The sequence below is a fragment of the Dunckerocampus dactyliophorus genome, chromosome 17, assembly GCF_027744805.1.
Source record: "Dunckerocampus dactyliophorus isolate RoL2022-P2 chromosome 17, RoL_Ddac_1.1, whole genome shotgun sequence".
Taxonomy (NCBI): Eukaryota; Metazoa; Chordata; class Actinopteri; order Syngnathiformes; family Syngnathidae; genus Dunckerocampus; species Dunckerocampus dactyliophorus.
In genome coordinates this window covers 7523930-7542073 of record NC_072835.1, presented here as the reverse complement: position 1 = coordinate 7542073, position 18144 = coordinate 7523930, and the positions used below count along the sequence as shown (strand labels likewise).

Sequence of the window (18144 nt, the reverse complement as noted above, 5' to 3'; positions counted from 1 at the left end):
TGGTCTGTGGATGGTGACCGGATGATAGGCTCACCGATGCCCCGAGTAACTTGCAGAAGGACTTCCACACCTTGGAAGTGAATTGGGGTCCTCTGTCGGAAACAATATTGAGTGGAATGCCGTGGATGCGGAAAACATGTCTCACCAAGAGTCGAGCTGTGTCCAGTGAAGTAGGTAGTCCAGGTAATGCTATAAAATGTACCATCTTGGAAAACCGGTCAACAATGTTCAGGATTGTGGTGTTTCCTCTGGAAGGAGGTAGTCCGGTGACGAAGTCCATCGCTATATGTGACCAGGGACGGGTCGGGATGGGCAACGGTTGTAACAAGCCCGCCGGAGGTCGATTGGACGACTTATTTCTGGCGCAGACAGAGCAGGCCGCGACGAACTCCTTTACATCCGCCGCCATGGAGGGCCACCAAAACCTCTGCGCTAAAGCCAGCTGAGTTCGTCTGGTTCCTGGGTGACAGGTAACTCTGGATGCATGACCCCATTGCAATACGTCCGATCTTAGTGTCTCTGGGACAAACAATTTGCCAGCCGGACAACCCTCTGGAGGCTCCTCCCCTTCAGTTGCCTCCGACACCTTCTTCTCCACCTCCCACCGAACCGCGCCTAACACCCGGGCCACAGGTATGATGGTCTCCGGCGCTGTTCCCTCCTCCGTGGAACTGAAGACTCTGGAAAGGGCGTCGGGTTTAATATTGCGTGATCCGGGTCTGTAGGTGATGGAAAAATTGAAGCGTGTTAGGAACAGTGACCAACGGGCTTGTCTGGCATTAAGTCTCTGGGCGGTTCTGATGTAGGACAAGTTCTTGTGGTCGGTGATAACTATGAATGGATGAACTGCACCCTCCAGCCAGTGCCGCCACTCCCGCAGCGCGAGAACGATGGCCAACAGCTCCCTGTTGCCCACATCGTAGTTTCCTTCAGCCTGTGTGAGGCGACGCGAGAAGAAGGCGCAAGGATGCAGTTTCTGGTCGACCGGGGACCGCTGGGACAGGACGGCTCCCACTCCCGTATCAGAAGCGTCAACCTCAACAGAAAATTGTAAGTTAGGATCAGGATGTACCAGAACCGGAGCGGATGTAAACAATGTTTTGAGTGTGTTAAACGCAGAATTAGCCTCTGGGGTCCATACAAATGGAATTTTTGGTGATGTAAGCCTAGTCAGAGGTCCTGCCTTGCTGCTGAAATTACGTATGAATCGCCTGTAGAAGTTGGCGAACCCGAGGAACCTCTGCAAGTGCTTCCTTGATTTAGGAGTAGGCCACTCGACCACCGCCTGGATCTTGGCGGGATCGGCACGTAGCTGACCCTTCTCCACAATGTACCCCAGAAATGGCACCGAAGTGGCGTGAAAGTCGCACTTCTCTGCCTTCACATAGAGTCTATTCTCCATTAATCGCTGGAGAACTAGTCGGACATGAGTGATGTGGTCTTGCAGATTCCTGGAAAAGATAAGTATGTCATCTAGATATACAAAACAGAATTGATTTATCATGTCGCTGAGGACGTCATTAATGAGGTTTTGGAACACCGCCGGGGCGTTCGTGAGCCCAAAAGGCATAACCAGATATTCGAAGTGCCCCAGCGGTGTGTTAAACGCGGTCTTCCACTCATCTCCATCCTTAATGCGTACCAGATGGTAGGCGTTGCGGAGGTCTAATTTGGAAAAAATGCGTGCTGAATGTAAGGCGGAAAAGGCAGAATCCATGAGTGGCAAGGAGTAGCTATTGCGGACAGTAATGCTATTGAGCCCCCGGTAGTCGATACAGGGTCGAAGGGATTTGTCCTTTTTGGCAACAAAGAAAAAACCCGCCCCAAGTGGCGAGGAAGAGGGTCGAATAAGACCGGCTGCTAGCGAAGAAGATATATATTCTTTGAGCGCCTTTTGTTCTGGAGTGGAAATGTTATACAATTTAGCGCTCGGAAAGGTGGCGTTAGGCAGTAATTCTATGGCACAGTCGTATGGTCGATGAGGGGGAAGTGTTTGAGCACGGTCCTTGCTGAACACTTGCTTTAAGTCGTGGTATTCGCTAGGAATACCTGTCAGATCTATCTCCTCCTCTGGGGGATTGGAAGAGGGAACATCGGACCTAGCTGAACGGAGACAGTTAGCATGACAAAAGGGGCTCCAACTGGAGACGTGCAACTTGTTCCAATCTATGAGAGGATTGTGAAGCTTAAGCCAGGTTAGCCCCAAAACTAGTGGCGCAGACTGGGAGGGCATGACATAAAAGCGGATGGTTTCGGAGTGGTTACCTGAGAGATGGAGAGTAAGCGGTTCGGTTTGGTGTGTAATGGCCGCCAGGAAGCGTCTATCCAAGGACCAGACCTCTTTACTAGCAGGCAACTTAATCATACTGATATTATTCTTGAGAACAAACGCTGTGTCCAAGAAACAGTCATCAGCGCCCGAGTCAATGAGGGCGGCTATGTCGATGCTACTACCCTTGTTAATGACTACTCCCTGAATTAGAAGTCTCTTGAGGGGGACTTCCTCTGCAGTAGTGACTGAGTTCTGGAGATACTCACAGCTCCCCATGACTGGACTGTCCTCCGGAACAGGTTGGGTGCTCCTGGGTCTTGGCTTCGGCTCCGCTGCTGATCCAGGAGTCGATCCCTGAAGGCGATGGGGTCGGATGGGGCATTGGAGGAGTCGATGCCCCGGATTACCGCAGTAGAGGCACAGGTCCAACTTGCGACGACGTGCTCTTTCCTCGGCGGCGAGGCGTCGTCCTCCGAGTTGCATAGGAACCTCTGGCGGTGCGGCCACAGCGTCCCCGATGCCTGGTTCGGGCGTCTGTCCCTCCGGAGGTGGGAATGGTATCCTTGTCGGGATCGACACCCTGCCGTAGTATCCCTCCTTGGCGTACTCTCTCACCCTTTCCTTCATGCGATTCTCTAATTCAATAGCCAAGTTAATGAGGCCGTTGAGGGAAGTAGTGTTGTCCTTAGCCACTAACTCATCCTTAATGTGTGCGTCGAGTGCCTTGCGAAAAATACTTCGAAGGACGGTATCGGGATACCCGCTCTCTACAGCAAGTACACGGAAGTCAATAGAAAAATCCGCCACTGGGCGTCCTCTCTGCTTCATATCTAATAGCTGACTAGCTGCTTCCATTCCCCGAATGGGGTGATGAAACACACGTCTAATTTCTTCGAGAAACATGGGTAAGGAGGTGCGTATGGCAGGCATAGACGTGCTCGCCACCATAGCCCACGTAGCGGCTCTACCCGAGAGTAAACTCATAATGAACGCTACCTTAGATTGGTCCGATGAGTACGTGGTGGGTTGCTGGTCAAACACGAGGGAACACTGGTGTAAGAACTGGTTGCAGGAGTCCGAGTCTCCAGAGAAGCGAGAAGGATGAGGGATATTTGGCTCATGCGGCTGATTAGGCACAGGTGCGTATGCAGCTGCGCCGTTAGGTGGGTCCAAGGTGTGCGGGGACGTACCGACCTCTGGTGGCGGGTGAGAGGAGGTACTGGCAAGGCGTTGGTTTAGGGCATCCATGCCAGCGGATAGCACGGATATAGCCTCCATGATGCCTTGGAGTGACTTCTCGTGACCACCGACTAGTTGGCCTTGATGCGCCAGGGCCGAGCGGAAGTGCTCCATGTCTGCGGGATCCATCTTGGCCAGATTGTTCTGTCAGGAGTGGCGGATGCCACAGCAGGAAAATTAGGATCCCAATGCAAGACTAGTGCGACTTCAAAATACAAAATAAAGTTTAATAACAAAAAGTGTCCAAACAGGTAAAGTACAACAAAGGAAAATCCACTTTGGGTAACAAACATAAAACACTGACAGCAGAAGGCTGTCAGGGAAAAAACTAGAAGTACAACAGAAAACGCTGAAGGCAAACCAACAGGAAAATACTAACAAGGTACAGAGCAGGTAAGCACAAGCACAGACAGCGGGCCAGAAAGCAGGGTAAGGGTAGTGGAGCCGGACTGAGCGGGAGCAAGGAACAGGAGGTCAGGAAGTCAAGGAGTACAATCTGGCACTGGTAGATTGTTTGGCTGCAGCTTAAGAAGGGAGGAGGTAATGAGCTGCAGGTGTGTGTGATTAGGTCTGGGTCATGTTCAGGGATGTGCTGCAACACAAAAACAGCAGAGGGCAGCAGAGCAGAATGCAGAACATGACAGCACAGTTTCTGCCTAAATCATGTATTTTCAAGCATAATGACAAAATGAAGTCAAATACGCGTAAGGCATTCAGAAGACCCATTCAAAGTCGAGATGTTATGGCGTATTCTACGCTGGTCACTAGGTGTCAGTAATGTTCAGTGAGACAGAAGCCTTAGACATTTATGGCAGGTTTGAATTATCTCACAACAGCCACAGTAATCTCTAATACGGGCTACTGTTTTGCCGTAACCCACGCCAACCCTTAACCATTTCCTGTCTGTCCCCCACTCAGCTTAAATGTCTTATTTTCTCTTATGATGTCTATTACATTGGATAATGAGAGTTTAAAGCTGGTTATAGGGGTGTTATTTCATGTCGAGAGGGCTCTAATGTTTTAAAAAAACAAAACTAGAAGATCATAAACAGTAAACTATGCTCTTAACTACGACAATACTCCATTTATGCTACTTTGCAGAAATTCGCTTGTCATGGTGGGGTCTGGAACCAATTAACCGTGATAAATACAATACAAATTATTTATTTATTGAGAATTTATATTTAGACATTATATTCCAAACACAGTTAAATATGATTATTTAAATTAAGGCGTTGGAGGCTTATTGATGGTCGACATGTAGAATGATCAATTGACATGACAAGCGTGCACGGTCCAAACAACAATGAGCACTAGATTGCATGTTTTGGCCAAATAAAACTCCTTTTTAGGATTGTCAAATATGAGCTCACGGCTCCAGACTTGAACAAGATGCTTGTTTTGAGTCTGCCTTTCTTCTAGCTCGCCTTTTTGTGAGGTGTGAGAGTCATCTTTCCCACATAAATCGTGTCTCTTTAACAGAGGTATTCTCAGGACGGGGAGGGGGGTGGATGGGTTCATCGGGTTCATGTAGTATTGGACGCCTCCTCCAATTTCAGGTTGGCTGCTTCCCTGGCTCCCTCCCGCAATGAGCTTGCTGCAAATTCAAAAAGGTATGGAGGTTACAGTAGATATATATTGACCTTTATTCAGGACACATGACAGCACTATCAGCTGAAGCCGCCGAACTAGCTGCCATCTTCGGGTCATTTGAGGCGTCTGCGTCTCCCAGCCAGATGTTGGAATAAAGCTTCCTAAGGATGGGGAATGGCTTTGTCCTGAGCTTTCTGGAAGAGAAATATCAATCATGATGGCCGATGGATGTTGCAGAGGAATGGAGCGAGTCAGGGCTGCTAAGATTGCGTCAGATTCCTTGCCGAGAGCGACTTATCCCCAGCAGTACGTGCACACTGCCCCCCAGCAGCATGACATCCAGGAGCTCGCCTCCAAACGCGTCGATATCCAGAAGAAACGCTTCTACCTGGACGTGAAGCAGAGCGTGCGCGGACGCTTCCTGAAAATAGCCGAGGTGTGGATCGGCAGAGGCCGCCACGACAACATCCGGAAGAGCAAACTGACCCTGTCCATGTCCATGGCCCCCGCTCTCCGCTACAGCCTGGGGGACTTCATCGAATATTACGCCCGCATAGGACTACGGGGGGGGCTCGACGCGCACGCCAGCGACGGCAAGGGCCGCGCGCCCGATCCCCGCAGGAGAGCGCAGGAGCCCGCGTTGTCCCCTACCGGCTCCGCGGCGTCGGACGACCACGCGCATCGCGTCCTCAAGAGCGAATTGATCGAAAGGGACAATAGGAAGTACTTTCTGGACCTGAAGGAGAACCAGAGGGGTAGGTTCCTGCGCATAAGACAGACTGTCAGCAAAGGGCACGGTACCATGGGCTACTATGGCCAAGGGATCGAACAGACCATCGTTGTACCTGCGCAGGGGCTGATCGAGTTCAGGGACGCGCTCTCGCAGCTGATCGACGACTACGGCGACGACGACGAGCGCGACCGAGCCGCGTCCAGGAACCACGACCCCAGCCCGGAGCTTCCGGAGGCCGCCACCTTTCGAGTGGACAACAAGAGGTTTTATTTCGACGTCGGTTCCAACCGCTATGGCGTCTTTTTGAAAATCAGTGAAGTGCGGCAGCCGTACAGAAACACCATCACCGTTCCGTTAAAAGCCTGGGCGAGATTCGGGGAGAATTTCATCAGGTACGAGGAGGAGATGCGGCGAATGTTCACTTGTCACAAAGAGAAGAGGACAGATGCTCGGCAGGACAGCGAGGAACAGGAGGACTGACCTTGGCGGTATCGATGGACCCCCAGTTGGATCTCCCCCAAGAGTGGACTTTGTGAGTGTGTGTGTGTGTGTGTGTGTGTATGTGTCATAAATGTGTAGATAGGAATATTAACCTACAAAGTCTAGTCTAAATAACAAACTACAATCTAATCTATTATACTTTCATTTTGTTCTGCCCTTTACTGCACTTTAAGCATGACTTACAACACCCCCACCCCCTTTTAAATGGAATACTACGCTGTACGTAACAAACAATGTGGCAACAATGTAGAAATGGGTGGCATTGTGCAAAACAAGACACGGTATCTCTTGAATCAACTCCTGTTTGGAGGACATTCTCAAAAGTGCAATGAAGGTATGTCACTTTAGAAATAAATGCACATCAGTTGTGAGTAACACTGACTGCTTTTAGGCTCCTGTGCTAATCAGGAAGCATCTCTCGTGTTCCTAATGCTCACGCCACACTGAGAAAAACATTCACAGGCCAAAGTCAGGTGTGCTAAAATGTATTTTTCATTAAGGATAAGCAGGTGCTGATGCTGCTTTTTGTCGAGAACACATGTCCTTGACGTATGCCCTTGACATTTCCTGCAGAACTTTGTGGTTCAGAGTTGCGCCATGTGCAACAGTTTGAGTCTGACGGCAGCCTGCAGAAACCTCATCATATTTCATTTCAATAACATGAACATGTATGAATATGCAGCCTCCACTTCATCAAAATGTAGCCATTTTTATGGACTTGCCGCTTGCTTGGCCCCCCGTAGACTTGAGCAAAAACTCCGGCTAGCCTTCAACCACAAAACACTTAACGGAGAAAGCTTGTGTACAGTGGAACCTTGGTTAGCGTTTTTTCTGGTTAGCGTACAATATGGAGCTTGTCTTGTCGTGTTATTAAAGCACCGCGTGAGTCCAACTGTGTTTCTAATGCAGGGGTCACCAACGTGGTGCCCGCGGGCACCAGGGAGCCCCCCACGACCACATGAGGTGCCCGCAAGCCTGCTTTTCATTCAGGTTTTCAGTTAATAATGAAAGAACAGTAGAAAGAAATGCATTCTGAAATACAACATGTGAGTTGTGGACACCAGCATTTTGTTCATGTTCTGGTAAAACAAGCATATTCGCTTCGTTTGGGTTTAAAATAAGCTCTGAAAATAAATGTTACAAAAATGAGTAGCTCTTGGCCATTTTCATTTTGTAAAAGTAGCTCTCACAAGGAAAAACGTCGGTGACCCCTGTTCTAATGTATTTTTATCACAAAATTAAATTAAAAATACAAGTAAATAAGATGATCATTTTTATCACTTGTTAACAGCTTGCTGATACAGTTGTCCCTCGTTTATTGCGGTTAATCAATTCCAGACCCGACCGCGATAAGTGAATTTCAAAGTAGAATTCAATATTAATAAATTGAATATTTTCATACTTTTTTTTTTCACATGATTAGAGCCCTCTAGACATTAAATAACACCCCTATAGTCACCTTTATACTAATATGACCTAATATAGTAGACATGATAAGCAATAATAAGACATAATAACTCACCGGGATTGGGAAAGTTCTTTGTTCTTGCAGCATCTCGAACGTAATGTAGTATCTCGATCACATGGCATTGAAAAAAAATCAACATCATCCATCTTCACTATGACGTTTGTCACTGGTTTGATATACAGGATTGAATCTCAAAAAGAAAAGCAGAAACTTGAGTTGAGAAACACTATTCGATTCAAGAAATGCAGTAACTCATGGCAAAACACTAAGGTGGGGTCTGCGTTGATCTTGCCGTGTTGATCTTTAAGTAACCTTAAATGTTCATTTGTCTCTTTCATTTCAATTGTTTTAGGCATGTAAAACTATAATTGCAAAACTATAAAAATGTGTTTTGTGTTAACTTTTTTGGCTTTCTGGAACGGATTCATTGGATTTACATGATTTTTTAATGGAAAATTAGAGTACGTTTTGGTTAGAGTTGGACCTTCTGGAACAGATTAGTGATGCTAACCAAGGTTTGACTGTGTAAAGAAGATCAATATGACATCAGCTGAGCGATATTCTCCTCAGTTCGACGTTTGCATCCAAACGGGATTTACAGGATTGCATCCCATTCAAAAATGATATGTAAAAAAAAAAATAATAATAATCTATTGATTATTCATTTTCCCCATAGACAATCAAGGAATTGTGATCAAAAACCCATCCATAATCATAATTTTTCCGGGTTTGATGATGTTAAGTAAACATACAGCTGGTTGTTGCAGGAATTGTGTCTTGAGTGGGCAGGGTTTTTTTTTAATTCAATGGATATGAAAGCTCCTTTTGATCTTTAGTATGTGTAACATCTTCTCAGCGTCAGTCAGCAGGGTATCCAGCCCTGAAAGGCCCATCATCTCTTGCTCTGTTCTGTATATGCACTCGGTCATCACAGGTGCATTCCTGTAAATGTCCAGTTGGCGTGGCATCTCATTCATGTCTTTTCTTCTAGATTGTCTCAAGCTGCAGCAGTAAAGCATTTCTTTCCAGCTAGATAGGTGCGTCCCTGATTTGCAGAGCCCACAGTCAAACGAGTCAAGGGCAACTGGAGCTGAAGTGTGATCGAAACGCTCTTGCATCACTTAGCTTTACTTTATCTTTGAGTCTCATCAACACACGTTGCCATGCCGAGGTTGGATTGGACACAGTGGAAAAGCAAAATGAGCAAAAACAAAATGAAATGGTTACAACTGTGTCTTAAATGCTGACTTTTTCTCATTTTGCTAACCTACTGCTCATCTTGAGATGTACTTTTTGATTGCTCTAGGAGGAAGGAACCTAGAAATGCCTTATGAACTATTTTGGACTTGGACACAACAACAACAAAAAAAAAGAGAAAAAAAATGAAGATGCTTTATGTTCTTGTGTCGGATTTTCAACCAGCTGAATGTTTCGAACAAGTCATATATTAAAATGCTGGAAATATGAAAGATACACGTTTCCACACCTTTACAATTTTCATGTTGGCTTGCCCTCGGCAGGACGGCTCAACAGAAAGCGATACAATGGGGGGAGTAACTGTTTGACCCCCTTACCCTCACAAAGTCATGGACAGTCCATCATTTTATGGTAGTTTTTTTTGAACAGACAGAGAGACAGATTATCAAAAATAAAGGTTATACAGTAATCCTTCGTTTATCACGGTTAATCGGTTCCCGACCGTGATCAGTGAATTTTCACAAAGTAGTATTCCTTCTTTTTAAATAGAATATTTTTGCACTTAGAGCATAGACAACCTGTTTACAACCTTCTAAATACAGTTTTTAACATTATTAGAGCCCTCTAGATATGAAATCACCTTTACATTCCTATTACCCAATACAGTAGACATAACAAGAGGAACTAAGATATAAGTAAGACTTGTGCCTGTGTGTGTTGCTGTAGATGTGTGCTGGTGCTAGGGCTGAGTGAGGGGTGGACAGGAAGTGATGTCGGGGGTTCAGAGTTGAGTTTTAGCTTGCCATGCTGAAGTATTAGGGATTATTGTGCCTGTTGTGAGCTAAATCAAACCTGCAATTAAAGCCTGTGTTCCGGCGATCAAGTCTGGTGCTTGTGTGTCACACCGAACATTACAGTAACATTACTGACACCTAGTGACCAGCGTAGAATACTACATGTCATCACAAAGTCTTTGAATGCTTCTTCTGAATGCCTTATATTAGTGTTTTGCCATTTAGCCATATTTATTTAGCCATTTTTACGCTTCAAAATGCTTCATTTAAGAAAAAACCATAACATTTATTTTTTGACTAACGATATTCTGTTTTCAAACACCAAATTTGATATGCAAAATGGCGAGGGATTACTGTACTTCCATCAAATGACTAAGAAAACAATGTAGATGTTCTAGCTCACTTTTCTTTTTTTTTGGACTTTTACGTTTTCCTATTTACTAAATACTGAGTATGTAATATACGCTGTGCGCGGTATTGCACGTTGGAAAGTTAGCGCCCCCATGCAGCGCCTCACCAAGGCAGCGCCTTTAAGCACAGTTCAAATTAGAACATATTATTGATTTTACGCTTTGCTCATTGTGGAATGGTTTCACACGACATCATCTGCTTTGTGGTTTTCCTTGTGGTGTCTGTTTAGGACAGTGCTTCTCAAATAGTGGGGCAGGTTCCCCCGGGGGTGGGGGCACAATGGGGTGTTGGGGGGCGTGTGAGAGGTAGGGTGGACGATACTATATGCTACCCTACACAGTACTTCCATTTCTTTAAGGTTGGCAGGTCTGTCAGTGGCTTTATTCATGCTTGAATGATGCTGGTGCCAGCAAGTCATACAGCGGTTAGTACAGATACAGATAGAGTAAATATACATAGATAAATATATATTTATAAGTGTATATTTATCTTGGGGGTTCGTGAAAACATTTCTGTTCCCTGGGGGGGGGCGGCGTGACAGAAAATAATTGAGAACCACTGGTTTAGCGTTTGAGGAAGCACTAGAGAGGTGAATTCATTTTCCTACTACGGTAATCGCCATGCAGAAACAACTGTTGATTCATTTCTAAACGTGGCTCAAGGTTTCAAATCTCGCTTTAGCCAGGAGAAAATAGTGACTTCTGTAGAGATTGGTATATGAACGATGCGGATTGAATTTCAAATCCACTCTCCAAAAAGCACTTTCAAATTCTAACCGCACTTTTTGTTCCGCGACTTTTGTGTACAGACTATTTCTGTTCATGACAATCATTGACCCCGACCCGAGCTGCTCCAAAAGACAGCACGAACGCGCGTTTTGCTCTGCTCCTGCGGACGTGACTTTCTGTCATTCGCCATTTGATGTCAATGTATCCGATGAATAATTGAGTTTATGAATTATCGGCGCAAGTAGACAAACTCCAAACAAAAAAGATTTTGTCAGCTTGCTCAGCGAGGCCCGCTTATGGATGAGATGTCATCGTGTATACTTGAGCTATTTGTGACGTCTCCTCAGGGACATGACGGCATTCATCCTTAGCTCGATTCCTGCTGATCGCATACATACAGTACCTCATGGCTGACATCCTGGAATGGTCAAATGATTCTGGATGAATGGCATTCAAGGTGGAGTCGGTGGTGTCATAACCCGTGTTTGTCTTTGGAAATTGCACTGTTGAAGGTTGAAATGTGTGTGCTGTACTTCCTGTAGCACTGCTTGTAAAGCATGCCACCAAGTGGCTCAAAACGTTTACCTTCAAATACTGACGTGATCATCCGCTGTGGCTTAGCATGTTCTGAGGTTTCATGTGTAATAGCCTGTTCCATCACCCAAGGAACGCCAAAATAAGAGTTGAAATGTCTTACATATCATACAGTATTTGCCTGGAAAAAGAAAAGCTCTAGTTAGGCATTTCAAATCCCTTGTTTCGCAAGGAACCTACTTCCTGCTAACCTCCTGTACTTTTCTTGTACCTTGTTTTATTTTAGGTACATGTACTGTATGCTGACTAGGGCTGCCACTAACGATTGTTTTTTTTAGTCGATGAATCTGAAGCTGGTTGTTTTGATTAACTGAGTAACTGGTTAAGACCTAGACGGACCAAATCAATATGAACCAAACACAAACATTTAGTGGTTTGGTCCGCAACGTATCCAAAACGAGGCAAATATGTCCATCATGGTTTTCCAAAGTCCAAGCTGACGTGTGTGAATGTCTTGGTTTTCTAAAACATAATTCACGGAAGACTAAGGAAATGAAAAAATATTCACATTCGAGAGGCTCAAATCAGCTACATTTTTACACCAAAAGATGATTAATCGAACACCATAATACTGGATAATCGATTAATCATCAAGTCATTGATTAATGCTTACCCTAAACATGTTAAGTAACCAATGTTCCTTTATTCACATGTGAAACTAACCCAAATGATTCAGAACACTTAACAACCCTGAAGGCTCTGTCCCACACTGCCGTTTAACCATTCCATCCGTCTCCGCCATATTTTTGCCCATGGACGGCAGGTGGAACAGCATGAGGAACGTAAGATATGTCTTTCAAACGTCTGCGTCCGAGTAACGAAAGGCGTTTAACTAACCAATGTACACTCAACCCAACTCTTACGGTAGCTACTCTGCTAGCACCATGGCTTCTTTTGAATGTTTATTTGGCACGCGCTCATCTTGTCGTACAGTAATCCCTCGTTTATCACTGTTAATTGGTTCCAGACCCAACCATGATAAGTGCATTTCCACAAAGTAGAAGTCCTTATTTATGAATGGAATATTTCCATAGTTACAGCATAGAAGACCTGTTAATGACCTTCGAACTACTGTTTGTAACACTATTAAAGCCCTCTAGACAGGAAATAACACCCCTATAGTCACCTTTACACCCGTCCCACCCAATATAGCAGACATAATAACAGAAAATAAGCCATTAAGACATGAACAAGGCTCCTGCTTGTGTGTGTTGCTGTAAATGAGGTCTGGTGTTCGGAGAGCTGAGTGGGGTGTGGACAGTAAAGTAAGTAAGTAAGTAAGTAAAGTGTATTTACTGTGTATAGCACCTTTCACAGACAAAGAAAGTCGCAAAGTGCTTCACAATCATATTAAGAAATCACAGTTAAGAGAGTTAAGAGAGCCCAAATAAAAGAACACAGTCACATCAGCCCAATCAGAAAGCTTTAACAAATAGGAAGTGGACAGGACAGGAAGCGACGTTGGGGGTTCACAGTTGCGTTTCAGCTTTTGGCCTCAAGGTAGCCTGTTTTAGGAATGATTGCGCCTGTTGTGAGATAATTCAAACCTGCAATAAAAAGGTGGCGATCAAAGTCTGCTTGTGTCTCTCACCGAACATTACAGTATCATCGCTGACCCCTAGTGACCAGTGTAGAATACTACACATCATCACAACATCTTTGAATGCAACTTCTGAATGCCTTATATTGGTATTTTACTTAATTTTGCCGTTTTTATGCTTGAAAATGCTTCATTTAGGCAAAAAATATGCAAAATGTGCTTAAATATGCACATATTTTGACTAATAAAAGGCCGTATTCAACCACAAAATAGCACGATTTATGTGATAGAGTGAAGCCATGAAATCCAAAGCGCGAAGCATTGCGTTTCTATTATTTTGGACCACTATCGCACTTTTGCCTGCCTAACAGCCGTGAAAATCTACACACCGGTAAGATTCCAGAGTAACGGCAGCGTAACATACGAGAACCGCCATTCGCTTATCCGAAGCTGGACGTTTGGAACAGCTAGCGCCATCTGTCAATGTCTAGAAACCAGTTGAAAACCCAATAAAAAAGTGCCTGAATCGTACAGACGGAACGATGAAAGGGCGGCGTGGGACAGAACCTTGAGTTTCACGTGAATGCATTGAATATGCTGTCGATTTGGTCTGCAATCTTCAGTGACAGAGAGCAGTCTCTGTGCTCAACACCCAGACACTGCAACCATTCTTGGTAGCAAAGTTAGCTTTTTTTAATATTTGATGTTCAGTTTTGTGTTTTGATTGACGCCCAGTCATCACCAGAGCTGTAACCTGGAGCGTGTCTTTGTTTGTCTCCATGATGCTTTTTAAAGCCGCTGGGGAAAGCAGTTATTACTGTGTTATTACTGTCAATGTGCTCGTATTCGCTACTGAGGTACACAGGTGGGACGGTGGATGGTGACAAAGTGTAAATGTATTTGTGGTTGTGCAGATAAAGCTGTGTATGTTTGTGTACTGAGGAAGTACTTTTTTGGAGCAGTGAAGATAAATATTTATCTGAAAGTGAACCCAAGTAAAAAAAAATGAACATTGTCAAATGTGTACATTCTAGCTATATGTTATGTAATACATTGGTGTCTCCTATACTCCTTTCAAGACAAAATATTTTGTACTTTAGCACTTTCTTTAACGTGTACCGTACTAGTTCACCCTCTACATGTAAAGTACTGTATCAATACTCATGACTTGCCTTGTAATGTTAGAAATGAAATGTATGTTTAGAAGTGGTAACCAAGACAACAGAGAGTGTGTGCATGCTATTGCTTGGGTCCCCCGTAGAAAAGAAAAAAAATGGTGCTATGTTACGTTATGTAAAGGTGCTTTCATGGACCCAAGCCAAATGCATGCCAAGAGGATCAATCAAAGTGGGAACAAAAGACACATGTCACGTTTAACTGCTCTTCTCCCAAATATTTGGAAATGTTATTGATGTTGAACTGGTAAGAGCCTGACAGATTGCTTTCTGGGTATTTATGAATCAGACACGGTGCTCATGCGATTCCCTGTCTGGGGAATCAGCCGTTATTCTTCCTAACAATGTTTGATCCGCAGCTTTCACGCAAATCCCAACAAGAATTGGACTCTACAGTGAAAGCTAGCCATTAGAAAACAGACAATGAGCATGTTGTGTATTTGTTGTCCTGAGGTTACCAAACAAAAACTATGAAACGTCTCTTGGCAGTTGCAAAGCAGCCTGAAAGACAGACAATCCGAATACTTGATTTTTAATACTCGCAATGATGTTCATTGTGTTTTATGTTTTGAAATATTGTTTAATGAAGCATGGGGCAGCAAGTTAAAAATACCATCCTTGTTATTTGAGTTTGGAAATAACATGTGTTTGATTGATAGAGGAAACGTGGGGGGGGGGAAAGCGATGTATTTTGTTTGTATGGGTTACTTTCTTTTTTTTTTTGACGTTGTATTAAATGTTTTATAGAATGATCCTGCATCTTGACTGTCATTTTTCACTATGTACACTAGGATGTCAATGTCTTTGTGGTGGATGATCCAAAAAACGATATATTTTAAAAAGAGAATAATTCAATACAGTGTACATACAATACGTTTCGATACAAGTGGATTCGGTTTGATACGATTACATTTGTTGATGTGCACATTAATCCTACATTCTAAAATAAGGAAGCCAATTCTATAAAAGTGCCTTACAGTATTTTCAAATGTGTAAAAGAGCACATCATATCCAGGGGTCCCCAACCACGGGATCACGGGGAAACGTTCAAGCGCAATGATAAAAAAATAAATAAAACCCTTAAGGGAGACCTGTTATACTTTGTATTGTTACCTGTTTGATATTATATTTGCAGGCCTTTGTATTGAGTTCTGGACTCCTATAGAGCAGCTAGACACGATAACCTGCACAGAAAGCTTTCCAGATCTTCCAGACTCTGCGCCTCTTCCTGCAGTGTTTCCTTGGGTTTCCTGCCTCCCGTCCAAACAGTCTGTGTAATTTCTCCACCCTGGGCCCTCCTCCAGGCACGCCTCCCGCCAACCCCACTCTGCTGTGATTGGTCACATTCCCACCTCTCGCTGTATGCACACTATACTGTATAATGCTACCGCTTTTGTCCGATTACTTACACAAAATAAACACATTTAGGACACTGATCAACTGTTACATACAGCTTGCTCTTCTGACTCTTCGACACAACCAAGTAACGTTGGAAAGGCGTCAGACTTCAGCAACAGTTTGGCGGATAGTCCAGCTTCGTATTGACCCAGGTTCACAAAACAGTCCCGTGTGAAGTGGCGTTGACAGATGAGCAAATTTTTCGGGAATCAGCAACTCCAACCACTTCTGCCTGATGCTTTGATGTTGTTCCTGTCTTAGTTTTACACAACACGTAATAAATAAGCTATAATGTACGTATGTTTTGCTGATGGGTTGAAAACCGCGCTGCAACTATTTCCATCCAATCTTGTCTTCAATCATGGTAAGCTAAGGAGCATATGTGAAAATTGTTTCACTGGCAGCGCCAAGCACTCACGTTAAGATACTCACTGTCAACCGGTCGCTAGTCTTGCGATACCTGGTGCATGCCTTCACAGTCGATGAATCTAAGGAGTTACAGCTGATTCTTGTCTATCCAGGACGTTGCTACCAATGCAGCCGGGTATCCGGTCGCATCGGTTTATCGTTCAAGACCCTAATGTACATGAGTTCAGTCACGATGCAATATTTCCTAGACCGGGGTCAGCAACCTTTACTATCAAAAGAGCCATTTTGCCTCCTCTATACTGAAGAAAAATAGCCTGGAGCCGCAACCGTAACGCAAGTTTTAGTTTTACCCATTATAACAAAAGAATACAACAAACAAAAGTACAGTTTCCAAGGCCTTTCTGAGTCCTTCCTGTATTAATTTGTGTAAAATTAAAATAAAACGTAAAAAAAACTTATAGTTGCAGCTTGGCAGTTTTAAAAAAGTAAACCTAAATGTAGGAACATTTCATGATGGGTCTGAAATAAAAGTATTTTTTCTTTTACGTGCTAGTATAATGTGACTTGTGTTTCTGAAGCTCAGTGCTGACCTTCCCTATGTCAGGATGAGCTATGACTTTGCCCTTCACACAGGACTGTAGGCTCTCATTTGTGACTGATATTGATGAATTTTTCTTTTTAAATGTATTCATGGTGTCAGGCTTGTTGGGAGGAGTCTGGTGTAGGATCCCAAGATGCAGCAGCAAGACAACTCCAGGTACGGAAAAATTATTATTCTAACACAAATCAGTACAACTAAAAAGAACAAAAAACAACGGTGCCAACTAGAGTCCAAGGGCACCGCGATAAAAGGAGTGAGGCAGGTAAGGAAACACAAAATACCTGAGATGCGTGCGGGTTGCCAGATGAGCAGGCGGAAATTCGAACATGCACAAAAACAATGTCTAGGAAGACAAAAGGGTGTCACAGGTACAGTCCAACGCGAGGAATAATCCCACGTCTTCCAGACGCAGCCACAGGGATTAAGTAGCCGAGAAAATGAGATACAGCTGTGCTCATCAGGCAGCTCCGCCCATCTCAGGAGACCAGCATCTGAGTGACAGAGAAAGCACGGCAGTAACTGAATCTAGAAATAAACTTAATGAAAGCAAATTATATGTCACCGTAGAGCGTGACACATGGCTTGCTTACAGTGGAGACTTTACGCTCAAGAAGCCGCCTGCAGGTAAAGGGAAGAGCCATAGACGTGGATGTGACACATATTTTTTTGACAAACTATAAACATATTTAAAAATATTATGTTGTTTTTGTTTGTCCTGTCCAGCCATTAGGGCAGATAGTATTGTTGATCTAAATACCCTTACGTGCTCGACAGTTATATGGGGAAGTACGTGTGTACATGTACGCGTGTACAGGTATCTCTGTGTATGTGTGCATGTCTTCATGTACAGGTATATAAATGTGCGCGTATGTGTGAACGTGTAATTGTCACCGAGAATGCATGAAGGGAGAGGGACTGCCACCCACCACCCAGCAAGCCCCGCCCCCACACAGCCAGGCCGAGGCCTCACCACCAGAGAGCCAAAAATTTGATGTTAAAGTAAAGGATTTAACAAAGGTTTCACAGAGGATTAAAAGATTTAATCACATTGATCACTGTTTTCAAATGAATTAATCATGATTAATCACACTCGGCAACGCCATCCATCCATTTTCTATGCCGTTTATCCTCATTAGCGTTGCGGGGGTATGCTGGTGCCTATCCCAGCTGACTTCGCAGGGCACATATAGACAAACGACCAATCACACTCACATTCATACCTATGGACAATTTAGAGTCTCCAATTAACCTAACATGCATGTTTTTGGAATGTGGGAGGAAACCGGAGTACCCGGAGAAAACCCACACACACACAGGGAAAACATGCAAACTCCGTGTGGCTACAATTTGGAACTATGTGTGAAATACTCCCTTTTTCTTTTTTTTTTTTTTTACTGTATTTTATGAACAAAAAGATAAATGACAGGACACAAGGATGTATCAACAGCTCCAAATGAACTGAACATTTAAATCGTGCTAAAAAATAGCACACATGTCTGAAAATCTAAAACACCAGTCTCTTTTAAAGTAG

The 18144-nt window shown here is 44.1% G+C and overlaps 1 protein-coding gene across 1 annotated transcript; it reads left to right on the top strand.

The window, feature by feature from the left end:
• Positions 1-4957: 4957 nt before the first annotated feature.
• On the top strand, positions 4958-10460 carry purg (purine-rich element binding protein G). Its single transcript, XM_054756548.1, has one exon. The coding sequence runs from the start codon at positions 5319-5321 to the stop codon at positions 6315-6317; it is 999 nt and encodes a 332-aa protein (XP_054612523.1). The 5' UTR covers positions 4958-5318; the 3' UTR covers positions 6318-10460.
• Positions 10461-18144: the final 7684 nt, after the last annotated feature.